General features: G+C 38.1%; 1 protein-coding gene across 1 annotated transcript; it reads right to left on the reverse strand.

The window, feature by feature from the left end:
* Positions 1-1,811: 1,811 nt before the first annotated feature.
* Positions 1,812-5,480, reverse strand: LOC128556043 (uncharacterized). The gene is made up of 4 exons (XM_053539946.1): positions 4,966-5,480; positions 4,481-4,580; positions 3,884-3,990; positions 1,812-3,471 (listed from the first exon to the last, which is right to left on the reverse strand). The coding sequence occupies exons 1-4, from the start codon at positions 5,225-5,227 to the stop codon at positions 2,441-2,443; spliced, it is 1,500 nt and encodes a 499-aa protein (XP_053395921.1). The 5' UTR covers positions 5,228-5,480; the 3' UTR covers positions 1,812-2,440.
* Positions 5,481-12,598: the final 7,118 nt, after the last annotated feature.

A 12,598-nucleotide genomic window follows, 5' to 3' on the forward strand; every position in this document is an offset into this window, starting at 1 on the left:
AATCAAATCTTGGAATTCTATCATACACTTATTTTATTGAAATCTTTAAAACAAATCACAACATAAACATGCATTTATTTATACTGAATAGTATGTATTAAGAAAATACCTGTAATATGCATCTAAACTCTTATGAATCATAGAATATAAATAAAATAACAACCACCATTTCCTCCTGTCCATCCTCTGTTCTAATTACCTACAAAATGCACTAATTTTTGTCCCTGTTTATTATTCCTAAACATAACCATGGCAAGAAGATGTGTTGTGAATGGTTAATTGAAGGGATTAAAACCATATGTTAACTGAAAAAAAGTAAAATTCTCTGAATGACTCTCTGTAAGTTAATAACTCGCTTCAAAATGGAACACGTCCCGTTAGCGATCCATTGCAAGCATATCTTGATTGTTTAATTGGATCGCTTATGGAACGCACTATAAAACTCCGAAAAAGCGGGTTTGACTGCGTTTATAAGGTGTTTTGACAGTGTTTATTTAAACAAATTTTTGTTAGGGTACCATTCACTGTAGGCAAATTTTGGTCAAATACGGGTCTACCGCAGAGGCACGGAGTACTTAAAACATTCTAAAATTAGCATTACGTATAGCAATACCTCGTGGCTTAGTTCAAATTATATTTAACTGTATCATACATAGGTCAATCAAGTACTTGCATGAAGTATGCAACTACTGTTTAACGGTGCTTTTACTGTTTCTAAGTAGCCTTATAACCGCTTAGGGCATAGATTTCTTCCTGGGAGGAAGCTAACAAGCCGGCTTACGGAATGTTGATGGTTCTTCCCAGGTACGCACGCCCAAGCTTAAAACAATGCCTGGAGGGGCACCTTGGATCTTCCTACACCATCAAAAGCTGAAAAAGTCACTACATGACCTAAATTGTGCCGGCATGATTCTAAACCCAACAAAAATCAAGTGGAATACTATCTCTACAATATATAGAAACTAATTGTCAAACATTTGAGCCGCGCCATGAGAAAACCAACATAGTGGCTTTGCGACCAGCATGGATCCAGACCAGTCTGCGCATCCGCGCAGTCTGGTCAGGATCCATGCTGTTCGCTAACAGTTTCTCTAATTGCAACAGGCTTTGAAAGTGAACAGCATGGATCCTGACCAGACTGCGCGGATGCGCAGGCTGGTCTGGATCTATGTTGGTCGCAAAGCCACTATGTTGGTTTTCTCATGGCACGGCTCATTTGTTCTTATAAATAGATGTATGTACAAGTAACGACTAGAACGTTATGAAGTTGACAACGTTTCTAAACAAACAGATTTATTTGGCAAAACAAATCTACCAATATAGAAGACAAAAGATACGTTATATATGTTATTATATTGGTAACAAAATCAACACATATACATGACAAGCAATATTTGAATTTGTCTGACTTTTAAGTTAAGCGATCCGATCAACTTTAGCGCCGTGCAGTTTATGGAGCAGCACTTTTTAGTCATTTCTGTGACAATGTTGTAGCATATCCTGTTTCAAACATTGTTTGCTTGTTTATTTGGGTTTAAACTGATTCGATTTTTACATGAAGTTGTTGGAATTCGTAATTAAATTAACTTGTTTGTTTTTATTGTTATGGGTTTAATTAATCCGATTTATACACGAAATTGTTGGAATTTATATTTAAATTAATCGATTTCTTTATTTGTTTATTGTTTAGCGCCATTTTTCCACAGTATTTCAGCTGTGTAACGCCGGGCAGTTAACCTAACCACTGTTCCTAATTTTGTACCAGTAAAAGTGCATGCAACTTCTCCAAATAAATCAGAGGTATATGACTTTAGACACAATGTCTTTCGTCGTAATGGGGAACATAGGCCCGGGGATCGAACTCACGGCCTAGCAATACGTAGATTCGCGCTCTTTTTATTACGCTAAACGTTGTTTGTTTTGGGTTGAACGCCGTTTTTCAACAGTAAGTTATGTAACGGTGCGCGGTTAAGCTAATCAATGTTCCTGGATTCTGTTCCAGTACAAACCTGTTCTCCGCAAGTTACTGCCAACTTCTCCACATGAATCAGAGGTGGACGAATGATTTCAGACACAATGTCTTTTATCAAATCGTAACGGAGAACATACGGCCCGTCCGAGGATCGAACTCACGACTCTGCGATCCGTAGATCGGCGCTCTCCCTGTTGAGCTAAGCGGACAGGGTGCATTGCGCTAAACGGACAGACAGTACCAAACATCAAATATAGTTTTATCTTGGATGAAAAGCTCAACTGAAAGAGAGCATGTTATCTATCATATAGAATGCCTTCACATGTTGTAACAAAATGTCAGAAAAACAAAATTACAAGAGGGAAAGAATGTAACAATGTATATTGGCATTAGATCTTGGATTGCGAACGTTCGGTACAGCACGATAACACTTCATGTACTTAACGGGAAGAGCAAGAATATTTTAGTTTATGAATATCTAGATGGCGGAATTTTGTAGATTGAATCAGGATCATCATCTTCGTCTACTTGACTACGTGGCCTTGGATAGTCATACAGATCTTCCGCTTTCGGCTCGTCTGTATCAGAATCAGCGCTTACATCTCCATTAATTCTTACAGTCATTCCAGAGGAATCAGGTAAGCTGTCGTCTTCTGAACACTGTTCCTCGTGTACTGTCTGCCCAAATGTAGTTTCAGTTGTACGACTTCTTTGAGTTTCATTCACAGGCGCTCTCACTGGAACAGCTGGTAGAAAGTCGTTTGGATCGAGTCTTTTCTTTTTTGATACACGTGGTTGAGCTACTGGTGGTCTCGAAGAATGTAATCCACATTCACTTGCAATTCTTTTAGGCAAATGTTCTTCTGGCTGGTTTTCACCCTGTAAATATGACAAACTAGTAACTTGCATACTCTGTACTCTCCTTATGTCAACATTAGTATAAATGTCATCTGCATCGTCTTCAGTGTATCTTAGCTGATTTTCCTGAAACTGTTCAACGTTATCGCTGTCATTATTTTCAAGTTGCATAGCTACATATTCTCCATCATCTACATCATCATTTGCGATAATTCTTTTCTTGTCTTCTGTACCATTTGTGTCAGTATCTTCATTCTCTGATGTAACATCATCGCCACCAATAGGTCCTGCTAAGTCGTAGTCACCAATTGTATTTTCAATTATCTGAAACCTTTTGGTTTTCATGGTAGATTCCTTTACAGCTGAAGCAGCTTCACGAGTCACTACTATGTCATCTTCTGAATGCTTTTCAGTAATCTCAGGATCTGAATCCGTATTCGATGCTTCTCCGTCCCTTTCAATTACGTAATCTTTTAGATTATACGACTTATCGTCAGAGCCAAATACTTCAGTTTCTTTTTCTTCGTAGCTCCTGTTGAAGGATTGGTCTTTTTCTGCAGCTATCTCCACGTCGTGGTTAAAGGCGTCAGAGTTGGTAAATATGTTACTAGGTTGTAGTTCTATGTCTGGATTGAAACCGCCTGAAATGACATATTAAACACTGGTATTCTAGTCATATTTTTACAAAATACCAACTTCGGAATGCATAAACATTGTGTAGAATAACGTATAATTACTTGTACAGTTAACATTGTGTAAAATAACATATATTTGCTTGTTCGTAATCCATGAACATAGTGTAGAATAACATGAAATTACTGGTACGTAATCCATGAAAATTGTATAGATTATCAAAAAATACTGGTATTGAGTCCATGAACATGGTGTAGAATAACATATAATTACTGGTTTGCAATTCATGAATTTTCGTTAGATTAACATGTAATTACCAGAACGGAATCCATGAACTTTGCCTAGATTAACTGACAAATGTTACATGAATGAAATACAGTTCAAATATGAAAGTTAATAGAAAACGTATCAAATTCTCACTGTTAACTTCAGCGCCATCCTCTTCATACCAACTTGCGTGTGGCTTTGGTGTAGGTATTGTGTGAGTTCTTTCAATCTGCCAAACCCTCACATTTTCTTTGCTACATCTGTTAGGTGTATACGAAACATTTACTTAATCATTGAGATATTGCCCATTGTTAAAGATATTTTTCATTTAATCTTTAGCCTACAGGCGGCAAGTAATTGTGCCTTTGCGACCAGTTCAGACCAAGATCAGCCTGCATGTCCGTGCAGGCTGATCATGGTCTGCACAGTTCGCGAATTTTGTCGGTAAATTTTCAGTGAACACACCTTTAAATGATAAGCGGCACTGCCCAAATTGGATGATGGACCAGTCCATTTTAGAAATTTAGGATAGTAAAGGTTAAATACTAAACAGGGACAAGATCAATTTAAGAAATGACCGTGTAATATCAAGTGTCCTACCTTGAGATGCTATTTACATTCAAAAATTGTACAGATACTATTTGGATTCAAATTGAATAAATGCTGAAGTATTTCAATATTTATCAAACAAAACTCACTTTATTCTAATGTATTTGCGTTTTCTATTTAATAATAAACGAACTAACTTACCCTCGTTTTCTAAACACACAAATCAAGATGATGGAAACAACAGCGACAACAATCAAAACTGGAACCACAACTCCCACTACCAAAGTTGTTGAGACATTGCCTAAAAGTTATATTTGATCGTTAAATACTTTTTAGTACAATTATACTTCAAGCATATTTTTAAGTCATTTTTTTTTCAAATTATCATTGTACAATACAGCTACACATTTACAAAGGCTCGAAACCTTTGCGACCGAATTTAAATATCAACATTATCAATTTATCAATATGTTTTCTCCTCAGGTAAAGTTATCTATTCTTATATAATAATTAAAATTCAGCTTAAATAAAATGACAATGTAGTTTGCGCAATTTCTTCAGCAGAAAACTTAACTTTCTGAAGTTGTAATTAAAATACGCTCTGTCGTGTTTTTTTGTAGTTTTTTTTTTTTTTTTTTTTTTTTTTTTTTTTTTTTTGAAATATTAAAACACCGGTACTGTCATACTTTCATATGTCTGCAACGTGCTATTATCAACTATTCCTCGGATTATTCCATCAGTGCTTGTAAAACTCGACACACCACTGAAATGTGATGCCCCGTCTCTAGTTGAGCCCCAGGTCACCGTTTTTAAACTCGTGGTATTCTCCGTGAGCTTTGCGCTGTCATTTGTCGTCACATTGCTCAGTGCAGTCGTATCTGTGACCGAAGGCGTACTGACGGAGTTCATTGTCAAATCAAAGTTAGTGCCATTCGTTCCTCCGTTCATTTCTTGTGTAAACACTTCGGTGTATTTTAGCAGCCTCTCATTTGGCCATACTCTGTGTCAATTTCACTGACCAAGTTCAGATTAAAAGATGTTCATTTAGGAGGTATTCAAGTAAATCCTTTTTATAATTTTATACAACTTTGTTTTGCACTATGCATGAAAGCTCGAAATATGCACTGACAATCAACCTGTTTTAAGTGAAAGTTTTGTTACATGTATAAGGTACGGTAAGTACCATGCATTCACTTACAATGTCTATTGTATCCAGCTCTCATGTACCTTCAAATTATTAATTATCATTTGAAGTCCATGTCAAAATTGATAGCTTATCGTTAAACAAAAGGGAGAGCTGATTATAGTTATTAAAACGTAATTGTTTACATACTAACCTAATACTTTCAATTGTATTTGTTTTAAATAGTTAATATGTCATATTTATAGTTTAGTATATTATGTCATATCTTTTTATTAGTAAGTCACAACCTAATTTTGATTTTTTAAAATGACACACTAACTTTAGATAACGTTCAGTTTGATATTTACGATCGAAGATTTAAATACTAAACAGTTATTGTACTATCTGCTCCGATAACAATAATAAAGTGATATTTTTATATATTTTATTTTATTGGTTTGTTTTGTTTGTTTGTTTTTGTTTTTAAACAAAAAATCCTGTTAAGAATACACATACTCTATGCATTTCGTATTTATGTAATATGCACATTTAGCGACCATAATTTTACCGCTTTCAGAATAGGAAGTGCTTTCAAAGTCAAACGAGGAGTAGTATATATTGTCTTCAGCCGCTTTACTCGATCGCAGCATGACTGTGTCTTTTTTACAATAACAGATACCTGTCTTCTTATTGCTTTCCTATGATCCTCAAAGTCTTCCTCAACCTGCTCTTCCAAACATGAAAAATCCCCGATTCCCTGACTTTTTCTTCTTTCCTAGGTTCACCCCAGTATAAAATTTTCCTTTTTTGTCCTCGGATTTAGAGTTTTTTATTTTTTTTTTTTAAATCATTCATAAACCTGGCGGTGTTTACTTGTAGCAGTAAGTGCAACGTAACATGATCCAGTCACAATATACTGACACCGGGCTGACCAGTCATAGTGCTATCCACTCAAAGCAGAGCACCAAACGAGGAAGCTACTAGTACCATTTTTCGTGTCTTTGGTACGTAACCGTATGCATCTGAATGGATTCTCCGGCCATGTGCATCTCGACAGATATTTAAGGCAGTCCTTTTCCGGAATTCAATGTTTATATCAGTATACTGACGCATGTTTTGTAGTTTTTGTAATGATAGCGTATATATTACTCTACAAAACAAGTGTCAGTATACTGATTTAAACATTGAATTCCGGAAAATGACTGCCTAAAGGGGCCCCACTTCCGGACAGTCAAACGCCTTTAATAACTCACCATTTTCAAAGAACTGTTACACATGTTCGTTTTGATCCATTGGAAATAGCGTGCGAGTGTTGAAATTTCACATAACTAGGTGGAACACAATTTTCAGCAATTGTTTATTTTTATATTTTTACAAATGGCATTCATTTTCAAAGGGGGACAACGTTTTCAGAATATTTTAAGTACGGGACAGTACGGCAGAACATGTAATGGTCAGTTAAAAGATTGGTAACGATGTTGTTCGTTTATAGAATATTTCTGTGTTTTGGTGATATACTCCTAAACCTTAAGCCATTCAAAAAGTTGAACCCGGACTCAATTTTTAACAAGGCAAGTTATATACCAAAATGATCGTAAAGGTCCGAAATTTATCAAGCTGCCGGCATAAATTGGCATAAATGGTGGCGATCTGAGAAATCTAAGATGGCCGCCACAAAGGACATGTTGACTACAGTGTTTAAACACACAATCATGTCGACATTTTCATATAAATTTTAATTATTTTTCTGTTTAATATTTTACTACGATATGTCAGATTTTATGAGTATCTTTTTAACATAAATTGCCTAAAATTATTATGCAGATTAAAGGTCAAAAGGTCAAATAATCATAAAACTCAGTATCGGATAGATAAAACTATATATTTAGCATATGATTTCAGGACAAAAACATGTCCTTAAGTTCATTCTCTGTAATGTGAAAACTACTCAATGAGCAGTACTCAGAGTGCCATAAACACTATTCAGTGAGCAATACTCACGGTGCCGTGAACACTATTCAGTGAGCACTACTCAGTGAGCAGTTCCCACCGTACCGTGAATACTACTCAGTGAGCAGTACTCACGGTAATGTGAACACTACTCAGTGAGCAGTACTCACCGTGCCGTGATCATTACTCACTGAGCAGTACTCACGGTAATGTGAACACTACTCAACGAGCAGTACTCACAGTACCGTGAATACTACTCAGTGAGCAATACTCACAGCACAGTACCGTGATCACTACACAGTAAGTAGTACTCACAGTGCTGTGAACACTACTAGATGATCAATGTTCTATGAAAAGTACTCAGAGCTGTGATCACTCCACATCGATCATTAGCAATGATCACTGAGAAATTGTAACCCCAGCACACACCACACTGAAAAGAGACACCGTTGTAAAACAAATGTGACCGTGCGACCACATACACGCGTCAAGGCTGGTAGGAGAAGTAACTCTTAATGGAAAAAACCAAAGTCGGTCAGAGTGACCTCCCCTTAATTTTGCAAATGGCGTCAAGGCGGGTAGGGGAAGTAACTCTTAATTGAAAAAAGGCCAAGGTCGGTTAGTGACCTCTCCTTAATTTTGCAAATGGCGTCAAGGCGTGGACGGGAAGTAACTCTTATTGGAAAAAACCAAAGGTCGATTGGAGTGACCTCCCCTTAATTTTGCAAATGGCGTCAAGGAGGGTAGGGGAAGTAACTCTTAATTGAAAAAAAGCAAAGGTTGGTTAGTGACCTCCCCTTAATTTTGCAAATGGCGCCAAGGCGGGTAGGGGAAGTAACTCTTAATGGAAAAAAGTAAAGGTCGGTTAGAGTCACCTTCCCTTAATTTTGCAAATGGCGTCAAGGCGGGTAGGGGAAGTAACTCTTAATGGAAAGAAAGCCAAGGTCGGTTAGTGACCTCCCCTTAATTTTGCAAATGGCGTCAAGGCGGGTAGGGGAAGTAACTCTTAATGGAAAACACCAAAGGTCGGTGAGTGACCTCCCCTTAATTTTGCAAATGGCGTCAAGGCGGGTAGGGGAAGTAACTCTTAATGGAAAAAAAGCAAAGGTTCGTTAGTGACCTCCCCTTAATTTTGCAAATGGCGTCAAGGCGGGTAGGGGAAGTAACTCTTAATGGAAAAAAGTCAAGGTCGGTTACAGTGACCTCCCCTTAATTTTGCAAATGGCGTCAAGGCGGGTAGGGGAAGTAACTTTTATTGGAAAAAACCAAAGGTCGATTGGAGTGACCTCCCCTTAATTTTTATTGGAAAAAACCAAAGGTCGATTGGAGTGACCTCCCCTTAATTTTGCAAATGGCGTCAAGGCGGGTAGGGGAAGTAACTCTTAATGGAAAAAAGTCAAGGTCGGTTAGAGTGACATCCCCTTAATTTTGCAAATGGCGTCAAGGCGGGTAGGGGAAGATACTCTTATTGGAAAAAACCAAAGATCGATTGGAGTGACCTCCCCTTAATTTTGCAAATGGCGTCAAGGCAGGTACGGGAAGTAACTCAATGAAAAAAAAGCCAAGGTCAGTTAGTGACCTCCCTTTAATTTTGCAAATGGCGTCAAGGCGGGTAGGGGAAGTAACTCTTAATGGAAAAAAAGGGCGATTAGAGTGACCCCTTAATTTGCAAATGGCGTCAAGGCGGGTAGGGGAAGTAACTCTTATGGAAAAAACCATAGGTCGATTGGAGTGACCTCCCCTTAATTTTGCATATGGCGTCAAGAAGCGGAAGGAGAAGTAACTCTCAATTGAAAAAAGCAAAGGTTGGTTAGTGACCTCCCTTAATTTGCAAATGGCGTCAAGGCGGTAGGGGAAGTAACTCTAAATGGAAAAAAGTCAAGGTCGGTTCCAGTCACCTCCCTTAATTTTGCAAATGGCGTCAAGGCGGGTAGGGGAAGTAACTCTTATTTGAAAAAACCAAAGATCGATTGGAGTGACCTCCCCTTAATTTTGCAAATGGCGTCAAGGCAGGTAGGGGAAGTAACTCTTAATGGAAAAAAAGGGCGATTAGAGTGACCCCTTAATTTTGCAAATGGCGTCAAGGCGGGTAGGGGAAGTAACTCTTATTGGAAAAAACCATAGGTCGATTGGAGTGACCTCCCCTTAATTTTGCATATGGCGTCAAGAAGGGAAGGGGAAGTAACTCTTAATTGAAAAAAGCAAAGGTTGGTTAGTGACCTCCCCTTAATTTTGCAAATGGCGTCAAGGTGGGTAGGGGTAGTAACTCTTAATGGAAGAAAACAAAGGTCGGTTTGTGACATCCCCTTAATTTTGCAAATGGCGTCAAGGCGGGTAGGAAAAGTAATCTTAATGGAAAAAACAAAGGCCGGTTTGTGACATCCCCTTAATTTTGCAAATGGCGTCAAGGCGGATAGGAGAAGTAACTTATTGGAAAAAACCAAAGGTCGATTGGAGTGACCTCCCCTTAATTTTGCAAATGGCGTCAAGGAGGGTAGGGGAAGTAACTCTTAATTGAAAAAAGCAAAGGTTGGTTAGTGGCCTCCCCTTAATTTTGCAAATGGCATCAAGGCGGGTAGGGGAAGTAACTCTTAATGGAAAAAAGTCAAGGTCGGTTACAGTCACCTCCCCTTAATTTTGCAAATGGCGTCAAGGCGGGTACGGGAAGTAACATTTATTGAAATAAACAAAATATCGATTGGAGTGACCTCCCCTTAATTTTGCAAATGGCGTCAAGGCGGGTACGGGAAGTAACTCTTAATGGAAAACACCAAAGGTCGGTGAGAGTGACCACCCCTTAATTTTGCAAATGGCGTCAAGGCGGGTAGGGGAAGTAACTCTTAAAGGAAAAATGTCAAGGTCGGTTAGAGTGACCTCCCCTTAATTTTGCAAATGGCGTCAAGGAGGGTAGGGGAAGTAACTCTTAATTGAAAAAAACAAAGGTTGGTTAGTGGCCTCCCCTTAATTTTGCAAATGGCGTCAAGGCGGGTAGGGGAAGTAACTCTTAATGTAGAAAACCAAAGGTCGATTGGAGTGACGACCCCTTAATTTTTCCAAAAAGGGGTGATAGCGAGTAGGGGAAATAACTCTTAATGGAAAAAAGCCAAGGTCAGTAAACTCCCCTTAATTTTGCAAATGGCGTCAAGGCGGGTAGGGGAAGTAACTCTGAAAGGAAAGAAACCAGGTCGGTTAGTGACCTCCCCTTAGTTTTGCAAATGACGTCAAGGCGGGTAGGGGAAGTAAATCTTAATGGAAAATAAAACCTGGTCGGTTAGTGACCTCCCCTTAATTTTGCAAATGCGGTCAATTTAGGAAGGGGAAGTAATCTTTAATTGAAAAACCCGGTCGGTTAGAGTGACCTCCCCTTAGTTTTGCAAATGACGTCATGGCGGGAAGGGGAAGTAATCTTTAATGGAAAAAACCAGGTCGGTTTGTAACCTCCCCTTAATTTTGCAAATAGCGTCATGGGGGTAAGGGAAGTAACCTTTAATGGAAAAAAGGTCGGTGACCTCCCCTTAATTTTCCAAATAGCGAAAGAGTGGTAGGGGAAGTAATTTCTAATAAAAAACAGGTTTTGCAAATCAAGGGGAAAGGGAAAGTAACCTTGCATGGGAAAGAGGTGCTAGGGTAACCACCCATTTAGGAATGGCGTCTATTGGGTAAGGGAAGTAATTTTGGATGAAAAGTGTGTCAGTTAACCTCCCATTTTAGGAAAAAGATGAATAACCCACGTGCAAGGTTTTACTAAATTTGTAGACCGAGATAAGCTGGGAACAAATGGCATAAATATAAATATCTTTCTGGTGCGTCTGAGCCAGAGTGTTTAAGGTAGCTGACTTTGAATCACTTGCCCCTCACCAATTTAGGTTCGGGCCATCTTCATGTGAGTAATCCATCCAGGTCGGTGGTTCTACCCAGGTGCCCAACCGTGATGAAATAATGCACGGAGTGGCACTTGGCATCTTGTTCCACCAGCAAAGCTGGAATATCGCCATATGACCTATAATTGTACCGATGCGACGTTAAACCAAATAGCGCAACACTTATATATTTTTTAAACATCGACTGTTTAGATTAATATACATGTACCACCAAACAAGAACGCTTATTATACGCATTGTTCTACGTCGTTGCTTTTAAATATAAAATAAATCATTTACAGTCATTTTTTATCTCATTTATGCAATTCACTTCACATTTAAACAAGTTTGAAACTTAAAATATTTGATCTTGCTGATTGCAGTAAATATGAGTATGAGTGTGTCTTATTTCTGGATCTCTGCCAATGCAGGTAGTTAAAATAGGCCAGCTAGGAGCAAAACTGTTACACATTACGCCTGCCCATAGTCTAGACAAGACACAAATATCGTCATTTGTTGTGGTATGCTATTTATGAATAGGGCTATTATTGACGCCGGTCGGCGTCTCTAATGGAGCTGGGATTTTTTTTTTTTTTTTTTTGCTAAAGGGAGGAGCGGTCATTTTACATACGCTGGTTGTCGGACCTATTTCGTACTAATAAAGATTTTCAACTTACGTCGACGCGGACAGTGGACAGCGGACTGCGTACTTACAGTAGGGTTTTTTTTTCTCAAAATATTTAAAGGTTCGCAAGAAAGAAAACATACCTAGGGTACATATGTTTCTTTTACCTGTATGTATAGTAACTTTTGCATTCACTGTAGAAATAAGTTTATTATAAACCTATATAACTATATAATTTCTGTAAAAAAAATCGGCATGTATTTTACAGTTAAATATGAACAGACAGACAAAAAATCCGTATTGTACATTTTAAATTCCGTATTGTACCTTCCGTATTGTATGCTGCCGGACTATTTTCATTAATATGCATGACCCGACAGATTTCTATAAATAGCGCACATAAAAACTTCACTAAGTTCCATTTAATATCGATAAATATTGAAGATTTTGTTCAAGAACAAAACAAGAATCAAAATGGTAAAGATATATAATAAAAGGGTCATTAGAACAGTAGCTAGATCTAGGACTTTGTATTCGGCTCTCGTGGATTTTGCAAATTTGGATCACACTCGGCGCCTGCGCGCCTCGTGAGATCCGATCTGACAAAATCCACTCGAACCGAATACTGCATTCCAGATCAAGCTACTGTTATAATAACCCTATTGTATTGTGGTATAATTATCTGTTATTATACAATACATACATTTAAAATATTTGCATAGGGAACAGGCTATATTTAACACACGTAATCGCAGTTTTCA

This window comes from Mercenaria mercenaria, chromosome 3, assembly GCF_021730395.1.
Source record: "Mercenaria mercenaria strain notata chromosome 3, MADL_Memer_1, whole genome shotgun sequence".
NCBI lineage: Eukaryota > Metazoa > Mollusca > Bivalvia > Venerida > Veneridae > Mercenaria > Mercenaria mercenaria.